This window comes from Odocoileus virginianus, unplaced genomic scaffold, assembly GCF_023699985.2.
Source record: "Odocoileus virginianus isolate 20LAN1187 ecotype Illinois unplaced genomic scaffold, Ovbor_1.2 Unplaced_Contig_25, whole genome shotgun sequence".
Classification (NCBI taxonomy): Eukaryota; Metazoa; Chordata; class Mammalia; order Artiodactyla; family Cervidae; genus Odocoileus; species Odocoileus virginianus.
Window position 1 is genome coordinate 1201758 of NW_027224342.1, and position 22380 is coordinate 1224137.

General features: G+C 39.0%; 1 protein-coding gene and 1 pseudogene across 2 annotated transcripts in view; both read right to left on the minus strand.

The window, feature by feature from the left end:
* REPS2 (RALBP1 associated Eps domain containing 2) overlaps positions 1-22380 on the minus strand; it is a 250518-nt gene that overhangs the window by 98921 nt on the left and 129217 nt on the right. For both annotated transcript variants that reach the window (XM_070464477.1, XM_070464476.1), the window contains exons 9-11: positions 12548-12642; positions 4512-4581; positions 2981-3034 (exon numbers count right to left, since the gene is read on the minus strand). In XM_070464477.1, the coding sequence (XP_070320578.1) occupies positions 2981-3034; positions 4512-4581; positions 12548-12642 (219 nt within the window). The remainder of the gene's footprint in view (positions 1-2980; positions 3035-4511; positions 4582-12547; positions 12643-22380) is intronic.
* On the minus strand, positions 10369-12063 carry LOC110134048 (ribonuclease P protein subunit p30 pseudogene; annotated as a pseudogene).

Below are 22380 nucleotides of genomic sequence, written 5' to 3' on the forward strand. Positions count from 1 at the left end.
CGTGTCCGACTCTTAGCGACCCCATGGACTGCAGCCTACCAGGCTCCTCCATCCATGGGATTTTCCAGGCAAGAGTACTGGAGTGGGTTGCCACTGCCTTCTCCGTCAGAGAAGTCTAGGTCATGTTAAAAGACTGTTACCCAAACCAGACCATGGTAACTTGTTAATTCCTTTGTCCATGGCCACTATCTGTCTTTATGCTGGGGTGTGGAAGGAGTAGGAATCCTGTTGGTGATAGACAGGCAGACAGATGGGGTGAGGGGGGTGGCTGAGGGTTAGAGACTAGGCCAACTCCTCCTGGCTGCAACATTCACTAGCTGTGGTTTCTCTGAACCTCAGTCTCCTCACCTACAGAATGAAGAGAATAAAAATGAAGCCCCTTTCTCACACAGAGAGATAAGAAGGTGAAAGCACTTTAAAAACTGTGTTCTAGAATTGCAAAATATTACTCTTGTACAGTGCCCTTAATTTTTTAAGCTTAGAAATTTGGCTTCAAAATTTAGTTTCTTCTAAGACAGCAAAGGAGATACAAGTGGGTGCAGGGAATGGAAGGAGAGAAAAGCTCTGCCGCTTAAGACCATCAGGGTGGCAACTGCAAGAAACACCAACAGCAGGCTGAAGGCTACAGTGTGAGGACAAGCAGGTGCAACACCCTTGGCATGATGCGGAGACACACAGAAAAAGATGGCCGTGGTGCATTAGGCTGGAATGTGACATTAGCTAAGAAATCCATCAGATTCTACTACTATACACACACTCAGCAATTATAAGGGTAAGAGCCTAAGAGAAAAATTACATACCAAGGAATACCCCACTCCCTGATGATACAGTCCCATCCCATCTATAAGCCACAACATTCTCTTCACTGCCATTACTATTATCATGGTTATCACCACCCTCTGCGGAAGGAAGGGTGGAAGTGGGAAATGAGATCCCAGGCAGGGCTGGTGAGTCCTAACAGGCTCCAGATCAGAAAAAGCTAGAGAACACAATTCTAGTTAAGTCTTCCATCGGCTTCCAAGCCCCTGAAAATCGGACCCAGCATTTGGAGCATGTGAACACCTGCAAAAATGGTGAGGGCAGGCTGTGTCAGAATCCAAGCAGAAGACCACAGGCAAATCATAGCTTCTCACTGAGCTGGGCAGAGAGAAGAAGAATGAGAATTTCTTAGAACACCCCAGGCATGTCACCCTTCCAGGAAACAGAAACAGGACAGGAAGGCAAGCCTAAAGTTTAATTCTCCAAAAGACAGCAACTCAATCAAGGTGAACTGCTAACATGGTATGGAAAGCCTCCAGAATTAGAAACTACCACCTTGATACTCCTGTCTTTCACTAAGAATCCAAACGTTCCCTGGGTATTAAATAAGCTTTCAGATGAGGTATTCCCTCATAGCCACTCCAGAAAGGGCAGCAAAGAACAAATCAGAAACCACACAGCATGCTCCCAGGCAGAATGTGAAACAAATTCAGATATACTTTACACACTGTGGCACATATACCCTGATAGGCTCTGGCTGGTGATGGATGCAAACCCTATTCAATGAAGAAATGTTGAAAATGACATCCAAACTCCTGCCCCAGAGAACACAGAATGCTCATGGAAATAAACAGAAAGAGTTATAAGCCAAAAAGGTTGTTGGAGAAGCACAATTTAACTCTCCAAATTTAAATAGCATTTATTAATACCATAACAGGAAGTTTACAAAAACTGGGACATATCCACTTCATTTCCAAAAATTAGAGTTGGAAGGAACCTATGTCGGGTGATTGTGCTATACAAATAGAGCATTTCCCCCATGATGAAGGAACTTGAATCAGTTCCAAAAACCAAAACACAACTTGAAAATTCCTACCATTTTTGGAGTCACAGTTAATTTACAATCTTAATTTCCTATTTCTTAACATTGCTTTTGAGAGGTAGTGGTTCCCCAAATAGGCTGAACACTAGAATCCCCCAGGGGGTTGTCTGAAAATACAGATTCCTAGGCCTCATCACTGTAATCAATTATATATTCTCATTCATATTCATTCTCTCTTCCTCCATCTCCCTCTTCCTCTCTCCCTCGCTCCCCATTCCTTTCTCTATCTCTACCCATCTCTCTTTTAAACCTTAAATGAACTTGATGTTTGGGAAATACACTACTAAACCTCGAAATATTGATTCCTTTGTTCTAACTTTAACAAATAAAGCCTGGATGATAGCTAGCTAACTGAAACAAACATGATTTGCTTATTAAATATTAAAAGAGAAAACAATAAATGAGAAAGGAGCAACTTCTTTCATGTCCCTATAACCAGAGCTACAAACATCCCTAGCCAGTATGTTCTAAACTACGTTCATCTTGGTTCAATGACAGCTCCATCGAGAAAGCTAAGGACACAGGCCCAGTCATCTCCATGGTTCACAGACACAGTCCTGACTCTCCAAAAACCTGGGCAAACACAACTTTTATTTTTCTCCATGGAATCTACTCCGTGTATAAACACATTTACCTGCTTTCCTGGTGGTGAAGTATAATGAAAATATTTGAGATTTTTATTTTGGAAATGGAAAGCTTCACCTATGAGCCTCCCGTTGATCCACTCCATCAGCTCCTTACTCTACAGAGAAATCACAATGGCTTATTGAAATCTTCCCAAATTAAAGTCTTCCCAACTTTACACTTAGTGACAATGGGACCCTCAATTCAAACTGAGAGATCCTTTCAGTGAAAACTATATTTAGAACTTACAAAGAAACCACCCACTTCTCATACCTAAGAAGAGCGAAGGAGTAAAAAAGAAACCAAAAGGTTTCCTTAGTATAAAACACACAGCAAATATTTGGAAAGAAATATACATATATATGTGTGTATGTGTGTGTGTGTATATATATATATAAAATCACAAATGTGCCAGTCTTCTCATTGAAACTACAGGGCTGTTTTTTTTTTAAGAAATAATTACATTTAAAATATATTAAATTGGTTTTATCCTACCTGAATCCTCAGACATGTCCTTTGGTAAGGCTTCATCAGTAGCACTCTTCAAAGCTAGCAGTGTTTTGTTTTTAAAGCACAAGAGAGAGAAAAGAAGAGAAAAGAAAAAAAATTATATCTAAAGCATGTCACATTAAAACAAAGAATTCCAAGTTATCACTTAATGAAAACAGTATTCTATATACCTATAAGTTGCTATAGCACTTACTAAAACAATAAAAGCCTCCTAGGGTATGATAATGGACTCTACTCCTACAGAGAATAAAGACGTATTTTCAATGTTCCAGAGAGAATGCCACCAGTGGCTTGGGAGAGTATTACCAGGAAATATCAAAATTCCCCATTTTTTCCCAAGCAAAGACATCAGGATCTCTCTGGGAGTGACAGCCAGGCTTCAGGATTTTTAGAGCTCGCCAGGTTATTCCAATGGGCATTTAAGGCTAAGATCCACTAGTAAAGAAAGTTATAGATAATGCTATAGATAATGTCCAGGTCTGCCTGCCCCTCCTGCTCAAACACTGAAATAGAGAGCATGCAATTATTGTAATTGTTTCCCTGTTGGCTCAGTGAAGAATCTGCCTACAAGGCAGGAGACCTGGATTTAATCCCTGGGTCAGGAAGATCCCCTGGAGAAGGAAATGGCAACTCACTCCAGTATTCTTGCCTAGGAAATCCCATGGACAGAGGAGCCTGGTGGGCTACAGTCCAATAGAAGGGATACTGGCTTGAGAATTAGAAAATCTTGTTTCTTACTGCTGCTCTTTTTCTTACTGGGTAAATGATTCATACTGCCTGAATCTGAGTTTAAGCATCTATGTATTTTAGGCGATAAAATATATCAGCCTCCATTCAATTCTGTGAGGACTGAATAATGCAGTGCATAAGGAAGGGCTCAATAGATTAGAAAGCATTATAACAGAAGCATGGGAGGAAGTAGGGTGTTCTTCCTTCTCTTCTAGACAGTGCCAAGCCAAGTCATCCCTGTGCTTGATGCTAGCTATAACAAGCAACACTGTGCTGCAATGCTCTCACCCATCCACTAAGATAAGGAAATTGTTGCTGGGCTCCACGTCACAGCCCAACACCCACAAAGTCACAGAGAATAAAGCCCAGGGACAGAAACTCTCTCTCCAGAAGGTAACTTCCTCGACGGTTAGATCTGTGTGCAAATGTACATTTATATTGATATTCTGGGATCACACCTGCCAACACAAGATGTTATGTTCTCAAACCATTCAGCTTCTAGTCATTTCCTAATCAGTACGGCCAGATTCCAATATAAGGTGTCAGAGTAGCCTGAGGATCAGCTGTAAGTACAGGGTCGTAACTGAAGTGCTTTGGACACTCAAGCTTATTACTGCCTTATGAACTATAGTTCGGTGACAACAACTGAACAACTTAATCCATCCAAATGTGTTCATATACTGAGAACAGTCTTCATACACTCTAGAAACCAGCCATTCCAAGAGAAGTAGATAAAAAAATACACAAAAAAATGTTCCTAAAGGAAGAAAACTCATTCTTTACATACCTTGTTTGTCATCGCCAGTCACATCTTGGGTAGGGACAGGAAAGTCAGCCATATCTTTAATAGACAGCTTCTTGGAAAAGAAAAGAAAATTAATAATATGGGTTGGAATGAAAATGAAGTGACATGCATATATGATGAAAATGTTTTTAAAAGCTGTATATTTTGGCCAATATTTCTGTCTTCCATAAACCTTGACATTTAATTTTTTTTTTTAGGTTTCTAGTGAGGTATGTTAATTTGCATTGAAAATTTTATATACACAGAGGAAAAATATAATGATTTAGGCTGAGGTCTATGTATAGAACATACATTGTATCTGAATCTGGTATGGGATTCAGCCAGAGTCATAGAGCATTTGCCCATAACTTCAGTCTAGAACAAACCTATGCTCTAGCTATTTTCTCACAAGCAGCAAGAGGTTCTGACAAGTAGTCCCATCATGTGGGTATTTGCCAGAATCTCTTGTGCAGAGGGTGCTCAAACCTGATTCAAATAGCCTCCCTGTCATGCAATAAGAGAATTTTACTGGTGTGCAGAAGAAAACTTTCTGCTAACTCATTTAAGGGAGACGTTTCCACTTATACTAAGATGAATACCCAAATTGATCACGTGCTGATTAGTTTAAAAATCTGTGTAAAACCTACTTACTATAATTTCTTATAAATGCTCAATTAGCATGGATTCTGTCCTCTGATAAGATTAAAGGATAATATATTCATATTTGGTATATATATAAACAAATTATAGAAAGCTATATAAAAACTGAAGGGTGATTGGGTACATGGGGATAGGGATAAGAGGAAGACTTGTCACTATAAGCCTTTTGGTATTCTTTTTATTTTAAATATATTCAAAGAATAAAATAAAGATAAATTTTAAAACTTAAATAGGATAAATTCCTGGAGTTATCTGGTGCTCCTAAAGGTTAATTGGTTTACCTCTCAGAATCAGAACAGCCCAAGAGAGATAAGCAATACTTCTGTTTTCAAACTGTTTCAAAGAACGGAGTTACAATACTGCCTGGTGGTAATCTGACCTAGGGTTTAAGAATGCTCAGACAAGTCATTCTTGGCATCATAATAAAGCCTCCAGACCTAATTTAGAACACAGAATGTATCTCAACCAAATCTATCTCAACCGTGCCCTTCTTTCATTTTCTTGTCCCAACTGGATTATAAACCAGATCCTTAACAAAACAAAATATTTTAGGAGTAGAAAAAAACAGATAAAAAGAAATCCAAAAGAACATCACTTAAAGGAATTTTAAAAATCTAAATAAATGGAAATACATTCTGTGTTCATGGGTCAAAAGACTTAATACTGTTAAAATGGTGATACTCCCAAAATTCATCTACAGAATTGAAGCAATCCTTTTATTTTTATTTTTTTGGAGAATTTGACCAGCTGGCCCTAAAATTTCATATAAAAATGCAAGGGACCCAAAATAGCAAAAATATTCTTGAAAAAGAACAACAGAGCAAAAACTCACAGGAATCAAGACAGTATAGTACTTACATAATGACAGACATATAGATCAATGGAACTGAATTGAGAATCCATAAATAAACCCTTACATTTGTGGTCAACTGATTTTCAACAAGGGTACAAAACAATTGAGTAGGGGAGAAACTGTCTATTCAATAAATGATGCTGAAACAACTTGATATCCATATACAAAAGAATGAAGTTGAACCTCTTCTTCACAATCTCTATAAAAATTAACTTAAAATGGATCACAAACCTAAATGTAAGACCTAAAACTATAAAACCCTTAGAAGAAAACAGGAATAAATCTTCAAGATTTTGTATTAGGCAATGGTTTCTTAGACATGACACCAAAAGCACAGGTAAAAAAAGAAAAAAATTAGATAAATTCTATTTCATCAAAATAAAAAACATTGGTCCTACAAAGGATACTATCAAGAAAGAGGAGACAAACAAAGAAAAATACTTGCAAATTATGTATTTAATAAGAAACTTACATCTAGAATATATAAAGAACACTTAAAACTCAAACAACCCAGTTTATAAATGGACAAGAGATAAAAATAGATATTTCACCAAAGAAGACATACAAATGGCTAATAAGCACACAAAAAGATGCTTAATATCAGTAGTCATTAGGAAATTCAAATAAAAACCACAGTGAGATACTTCTTTATTCCCACTAGGATGGCTAAAAACAAAGAGAGATAGTAAACAAAGTTAACAAGGATATGGGGAAATTGGACCCCTCATACATCACTGGTAGAGGAATGTAAAACGGTATAGCTGCTTTGGAAAGTAGTTTGCTAGTTCCTGAAAAAGTATAACACAAGGTATAATGTGATCCAATTAATTTACTCCTCAGTTTATACCCAAGAGAAGTGAAAACATGTGTCCACACAAAAACTTGTACATGGATATTCATAGCAGCATTTTTTATAACAGCCCAAAAGTGGAAGCAACCCAAATTTCCATCAGCTAAAAAATGGAGAAACAAAATGTGTTCTATCCAGACAATGGAATAATATTCAGCAATGAAAAGGAATAAAGCACTGATACATGCTACACTGCGAATGAACTTTAAAATATCATACAAAGTGATCTTATCACAAGAAAAAAATATTCTTTCCTAATTCTTTAATGGTGTCTCTATAGGAGATGATGGATGTTCACTAAAGTTATTGTGATCATTTCAAAATGTGCGTAGTCAAATCATTTGGCTATAGACCTTAAACTTATCCAGTTGTATACATTAACTATGGAAGCAGTGACAGATTTTATTTTCTTGGGCTCCAAAATCACCGTGGACATGGACTACAGCAATGAAATTAAAAGACGCTTGCTCCTTGGAAGGCAAGCTATGACAAACCTAGACAGCATATTAAAAACCAGAGACATCACTTTGCTGACAAAGGTCCATATAGTCAAAGCTATGCTTTTTCCAGTAGTCATGTATGGATGTGAGAGTTGGACCATAAAGAAGGCTGAGTGCCAAAGAATTGATGTTTTTGAATTGTGGTGCTGGAGAAGACTCTTGAGAGTCCCTTGGACTGCAAGGAGATCAAACCAGTCAATCCTAAAGGAAATCAACCCTGAATATTCATTGGAAGGACTGATGCTGAAGCTCCAATACTTTGGCCACCTGATGTGAAGAGCTGACTCATTGGAAAAGACCCTGATGCTGGGAAAGATTGAAGGCAAAAGGAGAAGAGGGTGGCAGAGGATGAGATGGTTAGATAGCATCACCAACTCAATGGACATGAATCTGAGCAAACTCTGGGAGACAGTGGAGGACAGAGGAGCCTGGCATGCTGCAGTCCACAGGGTCACAAAGAGCTGGACATGACTTAGAGACTAAATAACAACAACAACGACAACAAATACATCAACTATATCTCAATAAAACTGGAAGATCAAAGAACAAACATTACATTAAATGAAAGAAGCCTGTCACAAAAGACCACATGTTATATGTTTCTATTTATATGAAATGTCCAGAATAGGTAAATTCTCTAGAGACAGAAAATAGCTCAGTGATTACTAGAGGCTGGGGCAAGAGGAGAACAGTTGATGACTGCTAATGGGTACAGGTTTTCTTTCTGGAGTGATGAAGATGTTCTAAAATTAGACTATAGTGACAGTTGCACAACTGTCAATATACTCAAAACCATTGAATTGTATACCTTAGCTGAATGTGGTATGTGAATTATATCTCAATAAGCCTGTTTACAAAAAAAGCAATTCAGTAACCTAAGAAACATGGCTAAAGACACATATACTTGAAATTGTAATCTTTACTTCTTGATGGAAATAAGTACATGGTACAGCTCTGCTATCTTCTAAAAAAGATGTACTGCTGAGCAAACTTCTCAAGACCTGAATCAGCTATAGCTCCATTCACAACAAACACCTGCATGGAGTCATCCCTCACAGGGCTGCTGATACCAAGTTCTATTTAAACTCCAAGCATGAGGACTTCCCTGGTGGTCCAGTGGTTAGGACTCCAAGCTTTCACTGCCAAGGGACCTGGGTTCAATCCCTAGTCAGGGAACTAAGATCCCACAAACCATGCAGCACAGCCAAAAATAAAATAAACTTCAAGCATGCATTCTTGTGTTTAAAATATCTCCAGTTCCAGGTTTGACAGCCATCTGTATATCTGGCCCTTTCCTTTTAAACAGATGATAAGTGAGTACACTAGTAGTCATGTATGGATGTGAGAGTTGGACTATAAAGAAAGCTGAGCGCTAAAGAATTGATGCTTTTGAACTGTGGTGTTGGAGAAGACTCTTGAGAGTCCCTTGGACTGCAAGGAGATCCAACCAGTCCATCCTAAAGGAGATCAGTCCTGGGTGTTCATTCGGGAAGGACTGATGTTGAAGCTGAGACTCCAATACTTTGGCCACCTGATGCAAAGAGCTGATTCATTTGAAAAGACCCTGATGCTGGGAAAAATTGAGGGCAGGAGGAAAAGGGGACGACAGAGGATGAGATGGTTGGATGGCATCACCGACTCGATGGACATGAGTTTGAGTAAACTCCGGGAGTTGGTAATGGACAGGGAGGCCTGGCGTGCTTCAGTCCATGGGGTCACAAAGAGTCAGACACGACTGAGTGACTGAACTGAACTGAAGTGAGTAAATGGGGAAAAGCAACATGAGTCAGTAATTAATTTCTCAAAAAAAAAAAAACCCGAAATAATGTCTCTGTTGGAAAGGCGAAGACTATATGATACCATAGCAAGATGGAATAAAATGTTTAACCAGAAAGAATATGAATTAAGACATTTTTTTAGTAAATCACCTAACAACAACATAATTTTACACAAGCAAGGCTACCCATAGCAAAAAAAAAAAAAAATTTAATTTAAAAATAAAACAAAAAAAACAAAAACCAGGGCAACTGCATAAGAGTTATAGCATCCTGGCCTGACAGACAAACTTCTACAGACACTGCCAGTGACCCAGAATACACTGGGGGCTATGAAAAGTGGCTGACAATCATGTCTGCTTCACCATCATACACAATCTACAGAAAAAGAAATTGAAAAAGCCAAAAGTCTTTGAATGCACATCTATCACTCCACCTAAAATCACTTTATCTCTTTCCCAAGAGGAGAAATCTGCTAAACAAAGGAGCACAGAGGCTACAACACACACAAAAAAAGTAGCAGAGAGGCTGAGAGAGATGTTATCAGAGAGAATGATGCAGAAGCGGGCTGGACTGGCTCAGAAAGGATGGCAACCACAACACACACTACAGGCACCAGAGCCTCATGGGGGAAGAATAAATAATCACACATCATCACAAGAAATTTTGTAAATGGCCCTGTATCTTGCCTTTGATCTCTATCATCTTGCAACGTCAGAGCACGGTAATAGAAGCCTATGAACAAACCTCCATTTATGAAATACTTCCAGACTTTTATCAGGGTGGGAACAACAGATATCGTAAGTTGTCATCACGGCAATTATAACAGTGGTGATGGTGATGATAGTGCTGATATTAACAATAACCACAAGGACCCCTAAGCACACGTCTAAGCCCATCAATGGCCCATCATTAAAGGAGTTTTTTTGTTTGTTTGTTTGTTTGGGGGGAGTAAAAAATGCTTTACTTTAGAATCATGATGCTTAATACAGTATATAAATAGAAACAAACATATGCATGTATGTATGAAGTATCCCTATACTTATATTTTGTTAAGGGCTTCTATTATTTTTTAAATTAGGAGTAGATTTCATGTTTTATTAAATGTCTTATTTGCATCTATTAAGATGATTCTGATTTATCTAATTTGACCTATTAATATGATAAAGTATAGTACACTGAAAAGAACTGAAACACATTTCTAGAATAAATCTCACCTGGATACACTGTTTTGCCAATATTTTATGTAAGCATCTGAATTCATAGGTAAGTTCGGTATAAAGCTTTCTCCAATTTTCTTAGTATCAATATAGCACTAATGCAGATACCTGTAAAAAAAAGGCTCTTTCTATTTAACATAACGATCCCACTATTAAAAAAAATTATTTACAAAATTGGTTGAATCCAGTACTTTGAGATTTTTACTATAGTTTTATAAAAATCAGTATCAGGTTTTCAGGGGCTTCCAACTCAGAGGAATCCTATTTTAAGGATATCATGGAGGTAAGAAGCAGCAAAGGAAGAGGCCAAGTGGGATTTTATGTGCACCTTCCCTTTCCTTCCACAAATTTTATAGCAATTCCTCTTAGAAAGGACTTGGACTTCATGAACATAATGAAAGAGAGGCTTAAAACAAAAGATCAACTAAAAAGTCAACCCCTTAACAAAAGTTTTATTAGTCCTCAAAATAATCACTTTTTGAGTAGTAAAACTAAAAAATAATAAGCCATGTATACCAAGTGAAGCTGAAAAGCATGCACTTCAAAATGAACAAGAAACATTTTTAAAGAGTCTCTTGTATTAAAACATCTTATTCAAGTATACCTGCCATTTATCACTTAATGCAAAGGATAAACAAACTAGTCTTTGTTTTTCTCCCAAAATATATCTAAATTCATTACGGGGACAGTCTTTTTTTGATGCTTTACTAGGTTTTGTTATTTTAATGGCTTGAATATAAGATTGTTTTTATAGACTAGTGACATCTGGCTCCAAGTGCAAACAGTGAAGCATACAGGGGTTCCGTTTCTGTTCAGAGCGGCTGATGGACTCTGAAAGGGCAGAGTGTTGACCGAGATGGAGGGTTCTTTTCAGCTCTCACACTTGGCTTTTTTGCAGGCTGGAAGAGAATCATCATCTGCTTCTGATGTCCGAGGTTTCTTCACCGTGGAAATAATTCCAAAAGCAGTTTTTCTAGTTTCTCCATGCAGAAGCACTGCTCGGCAGTTGGTGGACACTGCAGCCTTGGCATCACTTTCAGACAGCCCAAACAGCAACCCTAAGTTTGCCACATTGTATGGGCCTCTTATTTCTAAAGGCCTTTCTGCAGCACTAGATACAATTACATTCTTTCCTTTGCAGACCTGCATCAAATTGAGGGCGTTGGAAATTGTGTACCTTCTCATCGTGGAGTCTTTGATAGCAGGGCTATAGAGAAGTTCAAAGCCCACTCCTCGGTCAATTGCCACATTAATAGGGGGTCTTTTGAAATAAAATGGTAGCTTCTCTGTTACAGTTATGCAGACTAAATCCACATCTAAATGTGTACAAGCAACATGAAAAAGTTTTTCTGTCTTTGGAAAAACTGCAACAATATCATACAGCCGGACTCTTGAAGAAGTTGCTCTCAAAACATTACAGTGTGATGGATCCGAAACGATAATTGTTAGTCGAGTTAAAATTTTAATTGGTTTTGATTTTCCCTGTACAATTGGCAAAGTTGTAAAGAGTTCAGAAACAGCTACTGGTTTTTCAATTTCCTGTTTCTTTTCCTTAAATTCAACAACATGATTGATGGCAACCACTGAATAGCCCAGGTGGGCAGTGTTCTGCACGAGCCCGCGCAGCGCCTTCAGGTCGGAACCCGCCCGTAGGTCCAAATCGGCAAACGCCGCCATGCCGAAGTCACGTGAGCGCGGGCGCCCTAAAGGAGTTTTTCAGGTTTCTCTTAAGGATCATTCAAATTAGGCAGCTTTCAATGTGATTTGGGGCCCTCGTATACAGCTCTCAAACTTCTTCTCAAAACTCTTCTGATTCATTATACCCTGTTAATACCCAGCTTGCTAAAAATACAGCTTTACAATGTTTACTTCAGAATTAAAGTTTGGTTAAAGTAAATAACCTATAATCCATTTTTTTGGCTTAGTTTGGCAATACCTAAATTTCACCTCTAAAAGGTCAAGAGGCTACTTTGCTTTTTTCTCCAAATCTAGTTTTAGGAAGAAAAGAAAAAAAGGATAATTACAGATATATCTGGTGTCTAAATCTGAACTGCTGAGCTTTAAAGTACTAAGTATGAAGAGAAAACGTTATGAAGCAGATTTCCCAGAGCTTGTAAAAAACATCAGCTAACAGATTTAAGTGTATACACATCCTTACTTACTAACATGATGATTTTTTACCTCCATCCGATTCAAGTCACGGGGTTGTTGGTTTGCTGGTATTGACTCAGAATAAGAATCAAATAATGCACACTCCCACTTGGGCTTAGGAAAGGCTAAAAAGAAACAAAAAGAATACATAAGAATATATACTTTAGTCATAGTGATCATTGTTTCCTTGCAGCTTTTCTGTGCTTCATAAATAGAACAACAAAATCAGCCAGTTCCTATACTAGAGATGGCACTCATCATGCTGAGGTAGTATTTCATGTTTTTACATATACAAGCTGGTACTTCTACCATGCCTACCCTACACACAATAAAACTAAGGAACAGTGAAGTGAAGCACCTTAGTCAATGTCAAAGAGTCAGTAAATGAAGAACAGGAATTTGAACTGCCAGCAGTCCTGCTGGAGAGTCCATGCTGTCGGCATTTCATGTTAGATTAAAAACACAGAAGTCACTTTCCACCTTAACCATCAGTATCACAATACTTCAGTTTTAACTATGATACTAGCAACATTTTTAAATGGCAGTGACTATGGTGATAGTTTGCATACCATAAACATTAACTGAGGAAATACTCCATTTTAGCTATTACTATTGAAGTAAATGGGCTTCCCTGGTGGCTCAGAGGTTAAAGCGTCTGCCTGCAATGCAGGAGACCTGGGTTCGATTCCTGGGTCGGGAAGATCCCCTGGAGAAGGAAATGGCAACCCACTCCAGTATTCTTGCCTGGGAAATCCCATGGACAGAGGAGCCTGGTGGGCTACAGTCCATGGGGTCACAAAGAGTCAGACACGACTGAGTGACTTCACTTTCACTTTCACTATTGAAGTAAATAAAGATCTTACAATGCTGTGTGTTGAAGAAAATTTTATGAAATACTCATTCCTTTTGGTGAGCAGGAATAACATATGTAAGAGCACAAGTTCTTACTGATTTATAACAATGAAATAAGAATTACATTATGGGTGTATTTCAACATAGTAAGTGCAGAGACAGCAGTTGTTTGCTGGTAGATGAGTGGATCAGCATAAGAAAAATCATGCTACCTGTTAAGCTAACACTGAACACTCCCACTATTTCTTAGAAGCAGATTCTGTTTCACCACTTTTGTCACAAAGTAAGTAAAAAAGAAATGTCTGAATAGCTAAGGAAATTGTCAATAGTCCAAAGAGGAAAAGCAGACTGGGGTAGACAGTAAACAGAAGCTACAAATCAAGTTTGTCAAGACCAGCTATTAAGAAATCAAAATTTTAATGGCATGTTTTTAAAAATACTGTTAATCAAATGTTAAAACATGGACGGGTGTTGCTTTGAATCCTTTCTCACCCTCCCATCACCACCAGGGTTTGAAATGCCAACTTCCCTCTTGGTAAAGTAGTGGCCACCAAGAAAGAGCTGCCACACACAGCTGAGCACAAGCACCTTAGATCGTTCCTCTGCTTCCTCTGGTCTGCATTTCACTGAGAGCAGGTGGGACAAACCTTGAGCCCCAGTGATTTTTCTGACTATACCAAGTCGTCTCACCCTTTCCTTGGTTTAAAAAAAAAAAACCCTCAGCAAAACACATTTCCAAATTTGTACCATCCCTCAATCCAGCCCCAAGAGGAGTTTTAACCAAGATAAGATTTCTCTTTCTAGCTGACCAATCAGTGACTTGACTACAATTATACACTGATGCCTTATCAAGAAGGAGTCGAGCTGTGTAGAAAGCTAACACTTCCAAAAACTACCAAGGCCATCCATTCACTGCTGAATCTCTCTCCTGCAAGTCCCCATGTCTCTTCCTCCACCATCACTTCCCAGTGCCAGCCTCCCATGGCTGTGATCCACTCTGCCATGATCTGCTTTTCAGTTTCCACCCTCCATCCTCAAAACCTACTCTCAGTTCAGCAACCAGCATGACCGTTTCAAATAGCAAATCTGATTGTGTCCTTTCCTGCTTCAAACACATCATCATTGCCCATGATCTGTTCCCCACCTTCTGCTACAGCTGTATCCTCAGGGCCTGGCTCTCTGCAGTCCAGCCACCATGACCTGAAGTTCACATGCCTCCCCTGCTCCAAACTCCCTATCAGAGAGGGACACTGCAGCATATCTGCTGTCCCCTCTGCCCAGAGCCCACTCTTCCCCCTTCTTCACCTGCAGTGCCCTTAGCTCACCCTTCATGTTTAAGTGCAAACATTTAAGGAAGTCCTCCCTAAAGTCATCCATACTCCAACTGTCTGTAAGTCCTATGATGGTAAGAACTCTCTTTTATATAGCACCCTGACCACAGAGAATAACACAGTGCCTCTGACATAGGATGTAACCAGTAAGTACTTTTAACAAATTATAGGCTAAAAATCTATACCAAAATCCACCCAGTCACCTAGACATAAAAATATCCAAAAGCCCATGAGTAAGCCATCAAATAATCCAAAGTCTCCTTCCAATTCTGCCTTTTAATTTTCACTGTTGGCAGGCAGGGGGGAAAGAGATACAACAATTCTTGTTTATTATTTTATTGAAAACAAGTTTATATATTTATGAATGCACAATGGTATCAACCAAATTTACACTCTTCACCAATGTTATTGAAGACTGGATTAATTTGTTTTAAAGACCAAATAGAGATCAATTTGAAAATTTTTGAAACAAGAGCTAAGTTTTTTAAAAATTCAAATTTGGTCTCATAAAAATGAACCCTCAAAATGAATAGGACCACTAATATTTTTCAAAGTCTAAAAGCATAGAGAAGACCTCAATAGTTCTGGCCATTTTCTTGAATCAAATACAAAAATAAACAAAGGTGATAAACCATTTAAAAGTTAACTACTAAACACTTAGTTATCTTATTTACCTAAAATGTATTTACTATCACTATGTTTGATGGGGTTTTATGAGGTCTCTCATGATTTTTGCTAGAACTATATAATTATTATTTAAGATTAATCCCACAAACTGGAAATGATGGACAATTTTCATTTAATTGAAGGGTATGTGATAGATTCTTCTGTTTTTTCTATATAAATGCATACTACATAAAAGGTCACAAACAAATTGGTGTGCGGGCGGAGGGGGGGTTCAAACAAGGAGTCATGATACTTGGCTTAGGTTCCATGGCCACATCACATAAAAACAAGGAAACCGCATTCATCAAAACCCCAAAATGGAAGATGGCAGAGGAATAGGATGGGGAGACCACTTTCTCCCCCACAAATTCATCAAAAGATCATTTGAATGCTGAGCAAATACCACAAAACAACTTCTGAACGCTGGCGGAGGACACCAGGCACCCAGAAAGGCAGCCCATTGTCTTTGAAAGGAGGTAGGACAAAATATAAAAGATAAAAAGAGAGACAAAAGAGTTAGGGATGGAGACCCATCCCGGGGAGGGAGTTGTAAAAGAGAAGTTTCCAAACACCAGGAAACCCTCTCACCAGCGGGTCTGTGGGGAGTTTTGGAATCTCAGAGGGCAACATAACTGGGAGGAAAAAATAAAACCCACAGATTATGCACCTAACTGCAACTCCCAGCGGAGAAGTAGCCCAGATGCTCATGTCTGCCACCAGCAAGCAGGGGCTGAACAGGGAGGCGCGGGCTGCATTGCTTAGGGTAAGGACTGGGCCTGAATGCCCTGAGGGCAATCTGAGGGAGCTAACATGAGATAGCAACCCAAACTGTGGGATAGCCAGAGAGAGAGGGAAAAAAAAAAAGAGAGAGAGAGAGAGAACTTTCCCATGAAAAGCTCTAACCTAAGGCACTGCTGGGCCCACTCACAGAACAAAGGACTGAGCGAATACCAGAGGAGAGCTAGCCAGCAGTGGACTGGCCCATCCCCCGCTGGAGGCAGAGAGGCAGGCAGGTGACAGCCAGAGCCGGAAGGCAAGGGGCAAACTCGGCCCCAGAGACGGCATCCTCTACCAAACTGCGAGCAGGCTCCCAGTTGCTAACCAAGTCTTCCTGGGATCCTGGATGGTTGACATCTGCCAGGAGGGTTGCAGCCAGAGATCAGCTCCCCAGAGGAGACACACGGCACACCTGAGACAGTGCTCCCGCTGTGCACTGGGAAACAGAGCAGCCAGGACCACGGAGGTGATAGGATGCACCGCCCCACCTGGGGAGAGCGCGCTAGCCAAGCACCTGGTCACCCGAGCTGCTCAGACCTGGGAAGGGCACAAAACGCAGGCCCAACCGAGTCTGTGCCTTTGTGGAGTACCCGAGAACCTGAACCTGAGTGGCTTAGACCTGGGAAGTGCACACAACCCAGGGCCTGCTTTAGACAGTTCCCCTGCAGAGCAACCTGGAGCCTGAGCAGTGCAGACCAGGAAAGCACACACCCGCCGTGAGCGGGGGCAAACCCAGTGTGGCCCAGACACTGCAAGCATGCCCCACACACACCAGTGATATTCGTTTGCAGTGTTCCTCCCTCCCACAGCACGACTGAACAAGTGAGTCTAAATAAGTGACCACCTTCGCCCCCTTGTGTCAGGGCAGAAATTAGACGCTGAAGAGACTTGCAAACAGAGGAAGCCAAAATAAACAAAGAAGAGGGAACCACTTTGGAAGTGACAGGTACAACAGATTAAAACCCTGTAGTTAGCATTGGCTACATTGGAAGGGACCTATAGACCTTGAGAAGAAGTATAAGCTGGAACAAGGAACTATCTGAAACTGAACTGACCCCACACTGCCCTCAACAGCTCCAGAGAAATTCCTAGATATATTTTACTATTATCATTTTTTAATTTTTAAAAATTTTTAAGTTCTTTATTACTCCTTTAATTTTCATTTTTAAAACCTACTATTACCTTGCAAAAAAAAAAGACCCTATTTTTAAAGCAAATTTCATATTTTTTTATAACTTTTGCAATTTTGTTTTTTTTTTTAATATTGTATTTTTGAGAGTCTAACCTCTACTCTAGATTTTTAATCTTTGCTTTTTGGTATTTGTTATCAATTCTGTACCTTTAAGAATCCAATCTTCAGTACCCATTTTTACTTAGGAGTGTGATTACTGGCTTGATTGCTCTCTCCCCTTTTGACTCTCCTTTTTCTCCCCCAGGTCACCTCTATCTCCTCCCTCCCCCTTCTCTTCTCTACCCAACTCTGTGAATCTCTTTGGGTATTCTGGGCTGTGGAGAACACTTAGGGAACTGATCACAGGCTAGATTGGTCTCTCTCCTTTTGACTCCCCCTCCTCTCCTCCTGGTCACCTCTATCTCCCTCCTCCCTCTTCTCTTCTCCATGTAACTCTGTGAACCTCTCTGGGTGTCCCTCACTGTGGAGAATCTTTTCACCATTAACCTAGATGTTTTATCATTGGTGCTGTATGGATGGAGAAGTCTTGAGGCTACTGTAAGAATAAGACTGAAAGCCAGAGGCAGGAGGCTTAAATCCAAAACTTGAGAACACCAGAAAACTCCTGACTCCAGGGAACATTAATCAACAAGAGCTCATCCAAAAGCCTCCATACCTACACTGAAACCAAGCTCCACCCAAGAGCCAACAAGTTTCAGAGCAAGACATACCAAGCTAATTCTCCAACAATGCAGGAACATAACCCTGAGCACAAAAATACAGGCAGCCAAAAGTCACACCAAACCCATAGACACCTCAAAACTCACTACTGGACACTTCATTGCACTCCAGAGAGAAGAGATCCAGCTCCACCCACCAGAACACCAATGCAAGCTTCCCTAACCAGGAAACCTTGACAAGCCACTTGTCCAACCCCACCCACAGGGAGGAACCTCCACAATAAAGAGGAACCACAAACTTCCAGCATACAGAAAGGCCACCCCAAACACAGCAACCTAAACAAGATGAAAAGGCAGAGAAATATTCAGCAGGTAAAGGAACATGATAAAAGCCCACCAAACCAAACAAAAGAGGAGGAGATAGGGAGTCTACCTGAAAAAGAATTCAGAATAATGATAGTAAAAATGATCCAAAATCTTGAAAACAAAATGGAGTTACAGATAAATAGTCTGGAGACAAGGATTGAGAAGATGCAAGAAAAGTTTAACAAGGACCTAGAAGAAATAAAAAGTCAATCAATAATGAATAATGCAATAACTGAGATCAAAAGCACTCTGGAGGGAACCAACAGTAGAATAACTGAGGCAGAAGATAGGATAAGTGAGGTGGAAGATAGAATGGTGGAAATAAATGAAGCAGAGAGGAAAAAAGAAAAAGGACAACCTCAGAGACCTCTGGGACAATGTTAAATGCCCCAACATTCGAATCATAGGAGTCCCAGAAGAAGAAGACAAAAAGAAAGGCCATGAGAAAATACTTGAGGAGATAATAGTTGAAAACTTCCCTAAAATGGGGAAGGAAATAGCCACCCAAGTCCAAGAAACCCAGAGAGTCCCAAACAGGATAAACCCAAGGTGAAACACCCCAAGACACATATTAATCAAATTAATGAAGATCAAACACAAAGAGCAAATATTAAAAGCAGCAAGGGAAAAACAACAAATAACTCACAAGGGTATCCCCATAAGGACAGTAGCTGATCTTTCAATAGAAACTCTTCAAGCCAGAAGGGAATGGCAGGACATATTTAAAGTGATGAAAGAGAAAAACCTATAATTCAGATTACTGTACCCAGCAAGGATCTCATTCAAATATGAAGGAGAAATCAAAAGCTTTACAGACAAGCAAAAGCTGAGAGAATTCAGCACCACCAAACCAGCTCTTCAACAAATGCTAAAGGATCTTCTCTAGACAGGAAACACAGAAAAGGTTTATAAACTCGAACCCAAAACAACAAAGTAAATGGCAATGGGATCATACTTATCAATAATTACCTTAAATGTAAATGGGTTGAATGCCCCAACCGAAAAGACAAAGACTGGCTGAATGGATACAAAAACAAGACCCCTATATATGCTGTCTACAAGAGACCCACCTCAAAACAAGGGACACATACAGACTGAAAGTGAAGGGCTGAAAAAAGATATTTCATGCAAATGGAGACCAAAAGAAAGTAGGGGTAACAATACTCATTTCAAATAAAATAGACTTTGATATAAAGGCCATGAAAAGAGACAAAGAAGGACACTACATAATGATCAAAGGATCAATCCAAGAAGAAGATATAACAATTATAAATACATATGCACCCAACATAGGAGCACTGCAATATGTAAGGCAAATGCTAACAAGTATGAAAGGGGAAATTAACAGTAACACAGTAATAGTGGGAGACTTTAATACCCCACTCACACCTATGGATAGATCAACTAAACAGAAAATTAACAAGGAAACACAAACTTTAAATGATACAATGGACCAGTTAGACCTAATTGATATCTATGGGACATGTCACCCTAAAACAGTCAATTTCACCTTTTTTCTCAAGTGCACATGGAAACTTCTCCAGGATAGATCACATCCTGGGCCATAAATCTAGCCTTGGTAAATTCAAAAAAATTGAAATCATTTCAAGCATCTTTTCTGATCACAATGCAGTAAGATTAGATGTCAACTACAGGAAAAAAAAAAACTATTAAAAATACAAACATATGGAGGCTAAACAACACACTTCTGAATAACCAACAAATCACAGAAGAAATAAAAAAGAAATCAAAATATGCATAGAAATGAATGAAAATGAAAACACAACCCAAAACCCCTGGGATTCAGTAAAACCAGTGCTAAGGGGAAGGTTCACAGCAATACAAGCCTACCTCAAGAAACAGGAGAGAAATCAAATAAATAACCTAACTCTACACCTAAAGCAACTAGAAAAAGAAGAAATGAAGCACCCCAGGGTTAGTAGAAGGAAAGAAATCATAAAAATTAGGGCAGAAATAAATGCAAAAGAAACAAAGGAGACCATAGCCCAAAATCAACAAAGCTAAAAGCTGGTTCTTTGAGAAGATAAATAAAATAGACAAACCATTAGCCAGACTCATCAAGAAAAAAAGGGAGAAGAATCAAATCAACAAAATTAGAAATGAAAATGGAGAAATCACAACAGACAACACAGAAATACAAAGGATCATAAGCAACTACTATCAGCAACTATATGCCAATAAAATGGACAACTTGGAAGAAATGGACAAATTCTTAGGAAAGTATAACTTTCCAAAATTGAACCAGGAAGAAATAGAAAATCTTAACAGACCTATCACAAGCACAGAAATCAAAACTGTAATCAGAAATCTTCCAAAAAACAAAAGCCCAGGACCAGATGGCCTCACAACTGAATTCTACCAAAATTTATAGAAGAGCTAACACCTATCTTACTCAAACTCTTCCAGAAAATTGCAGAGGAAGGTAAACTCTCAAACTCATTCTATGAGGCCACTATCACCCAATACCAAAACCAGACAGAGGTGCTCCAAAAAAAGAAAACTACAGGTCAATATCACTGATGAACATAGATGCAAAAATCCTCAACAAAATTCTAGCAAACAGAATCCAACAACATATTAAAAAGATCATACATCATGACCAAGTGGGCTTTATCCCAGGGATGCAAGATTCTTCAATATTTGCAAATCAATCAATGTGATACACCACATTAACAAATTGAAAGATAAAAACCATATGATTATCTCAATAGATGCAGAAAAAGCCTTTGAAAAAATTCAACATCCATTTATGATAAAAAACCCAACAGACAAGTGCTCGGGCCTGGTGCACTGGGAAGACCCAGAGGAATCGGGTGGAGAGGGAGGTGGGAGGGGGGATCGGGATGGGGAATACATGTAACTCCGTGGGTGATTCATATCAATGTATGACAAAACCCACTGCAATGTTGTGAAGTAATTTGCCTCCAACTAATAAAAATAAATGAAAAAAAAAAAAAAACCCCAGAAAGCAGGCATAGAAGGAATATACCTCAACATAATAAAAGCTATATATGACAAACCCACAGCAAACATTATCCTCAATGGTGAAAAATTGAAAGCATTTCCCCTAAAGTCAGGAACAAGACAAGGATGCCCACTCTCACCACTACTATTCAACATAGTTTTGGAAGTGTTGGCCACAGCAATCAGAGCAGAAAAAGAAATAAAAGGAATCCAGATAGGAAAAGAAGAAGTAAAACTCTCACTCTTTGCAGATGACATGATCCTCTACATAGAAAACCCTAAAGACTCCACCAGAAAATTACTAGAGCTAATCAATGAATATAGTAAAGTTGCAGGATATAAAATTAACACACAGAAATCCCTTGCATTCCTATACACCAACAATGAGAAAACAGAAAGAGAAATTAAGGAAACAATTCCATTCACCACTGCAACGAAAAGAATAAAATACTTAGGAATAAATCCACCTAAAGAAACAAAAGACATATATAGAAAACTATAAAACACCAATGAAAGAAATCAAAGATGACACAAATAGATGGAGAAATATACCATGTTCATGGATCAGAAGAATCAATATAGTGAAAATGAGTATACTACCCAAAGCAATCTATAGATTCAATGCAATCCCTATCAAGCTACCAACGGTATTTTTCAGAGAACTAGAACAAATAATTTCACAATTTGTATGGAAACACAAAAAACCTTGAATAGCCAGAGCAATCTTGAGAAAGAAGAATGGAACTGGAGGAATCAACCTGCCCAACTTCAGGCTGTACTACAAAGCAACAATCATCAAGACAGTGTGTTACTTGCACAAAGACAGAAATGTAGATCAATGGAACAAAATAGAAAGCCCAGAGATAAATCCATGCACCTATGGACACCTTATCTTTGACAAAGGAGGCAAGAATATATAATGGAGAAAAGACAATCTATTTAACAAGTGGTGCTGGGAAAACTGGTCAACCACTTGTAAAAGAATGAAACTAGAACACTTTCTAACACCACACATAAAAATAAATTCAACACTGC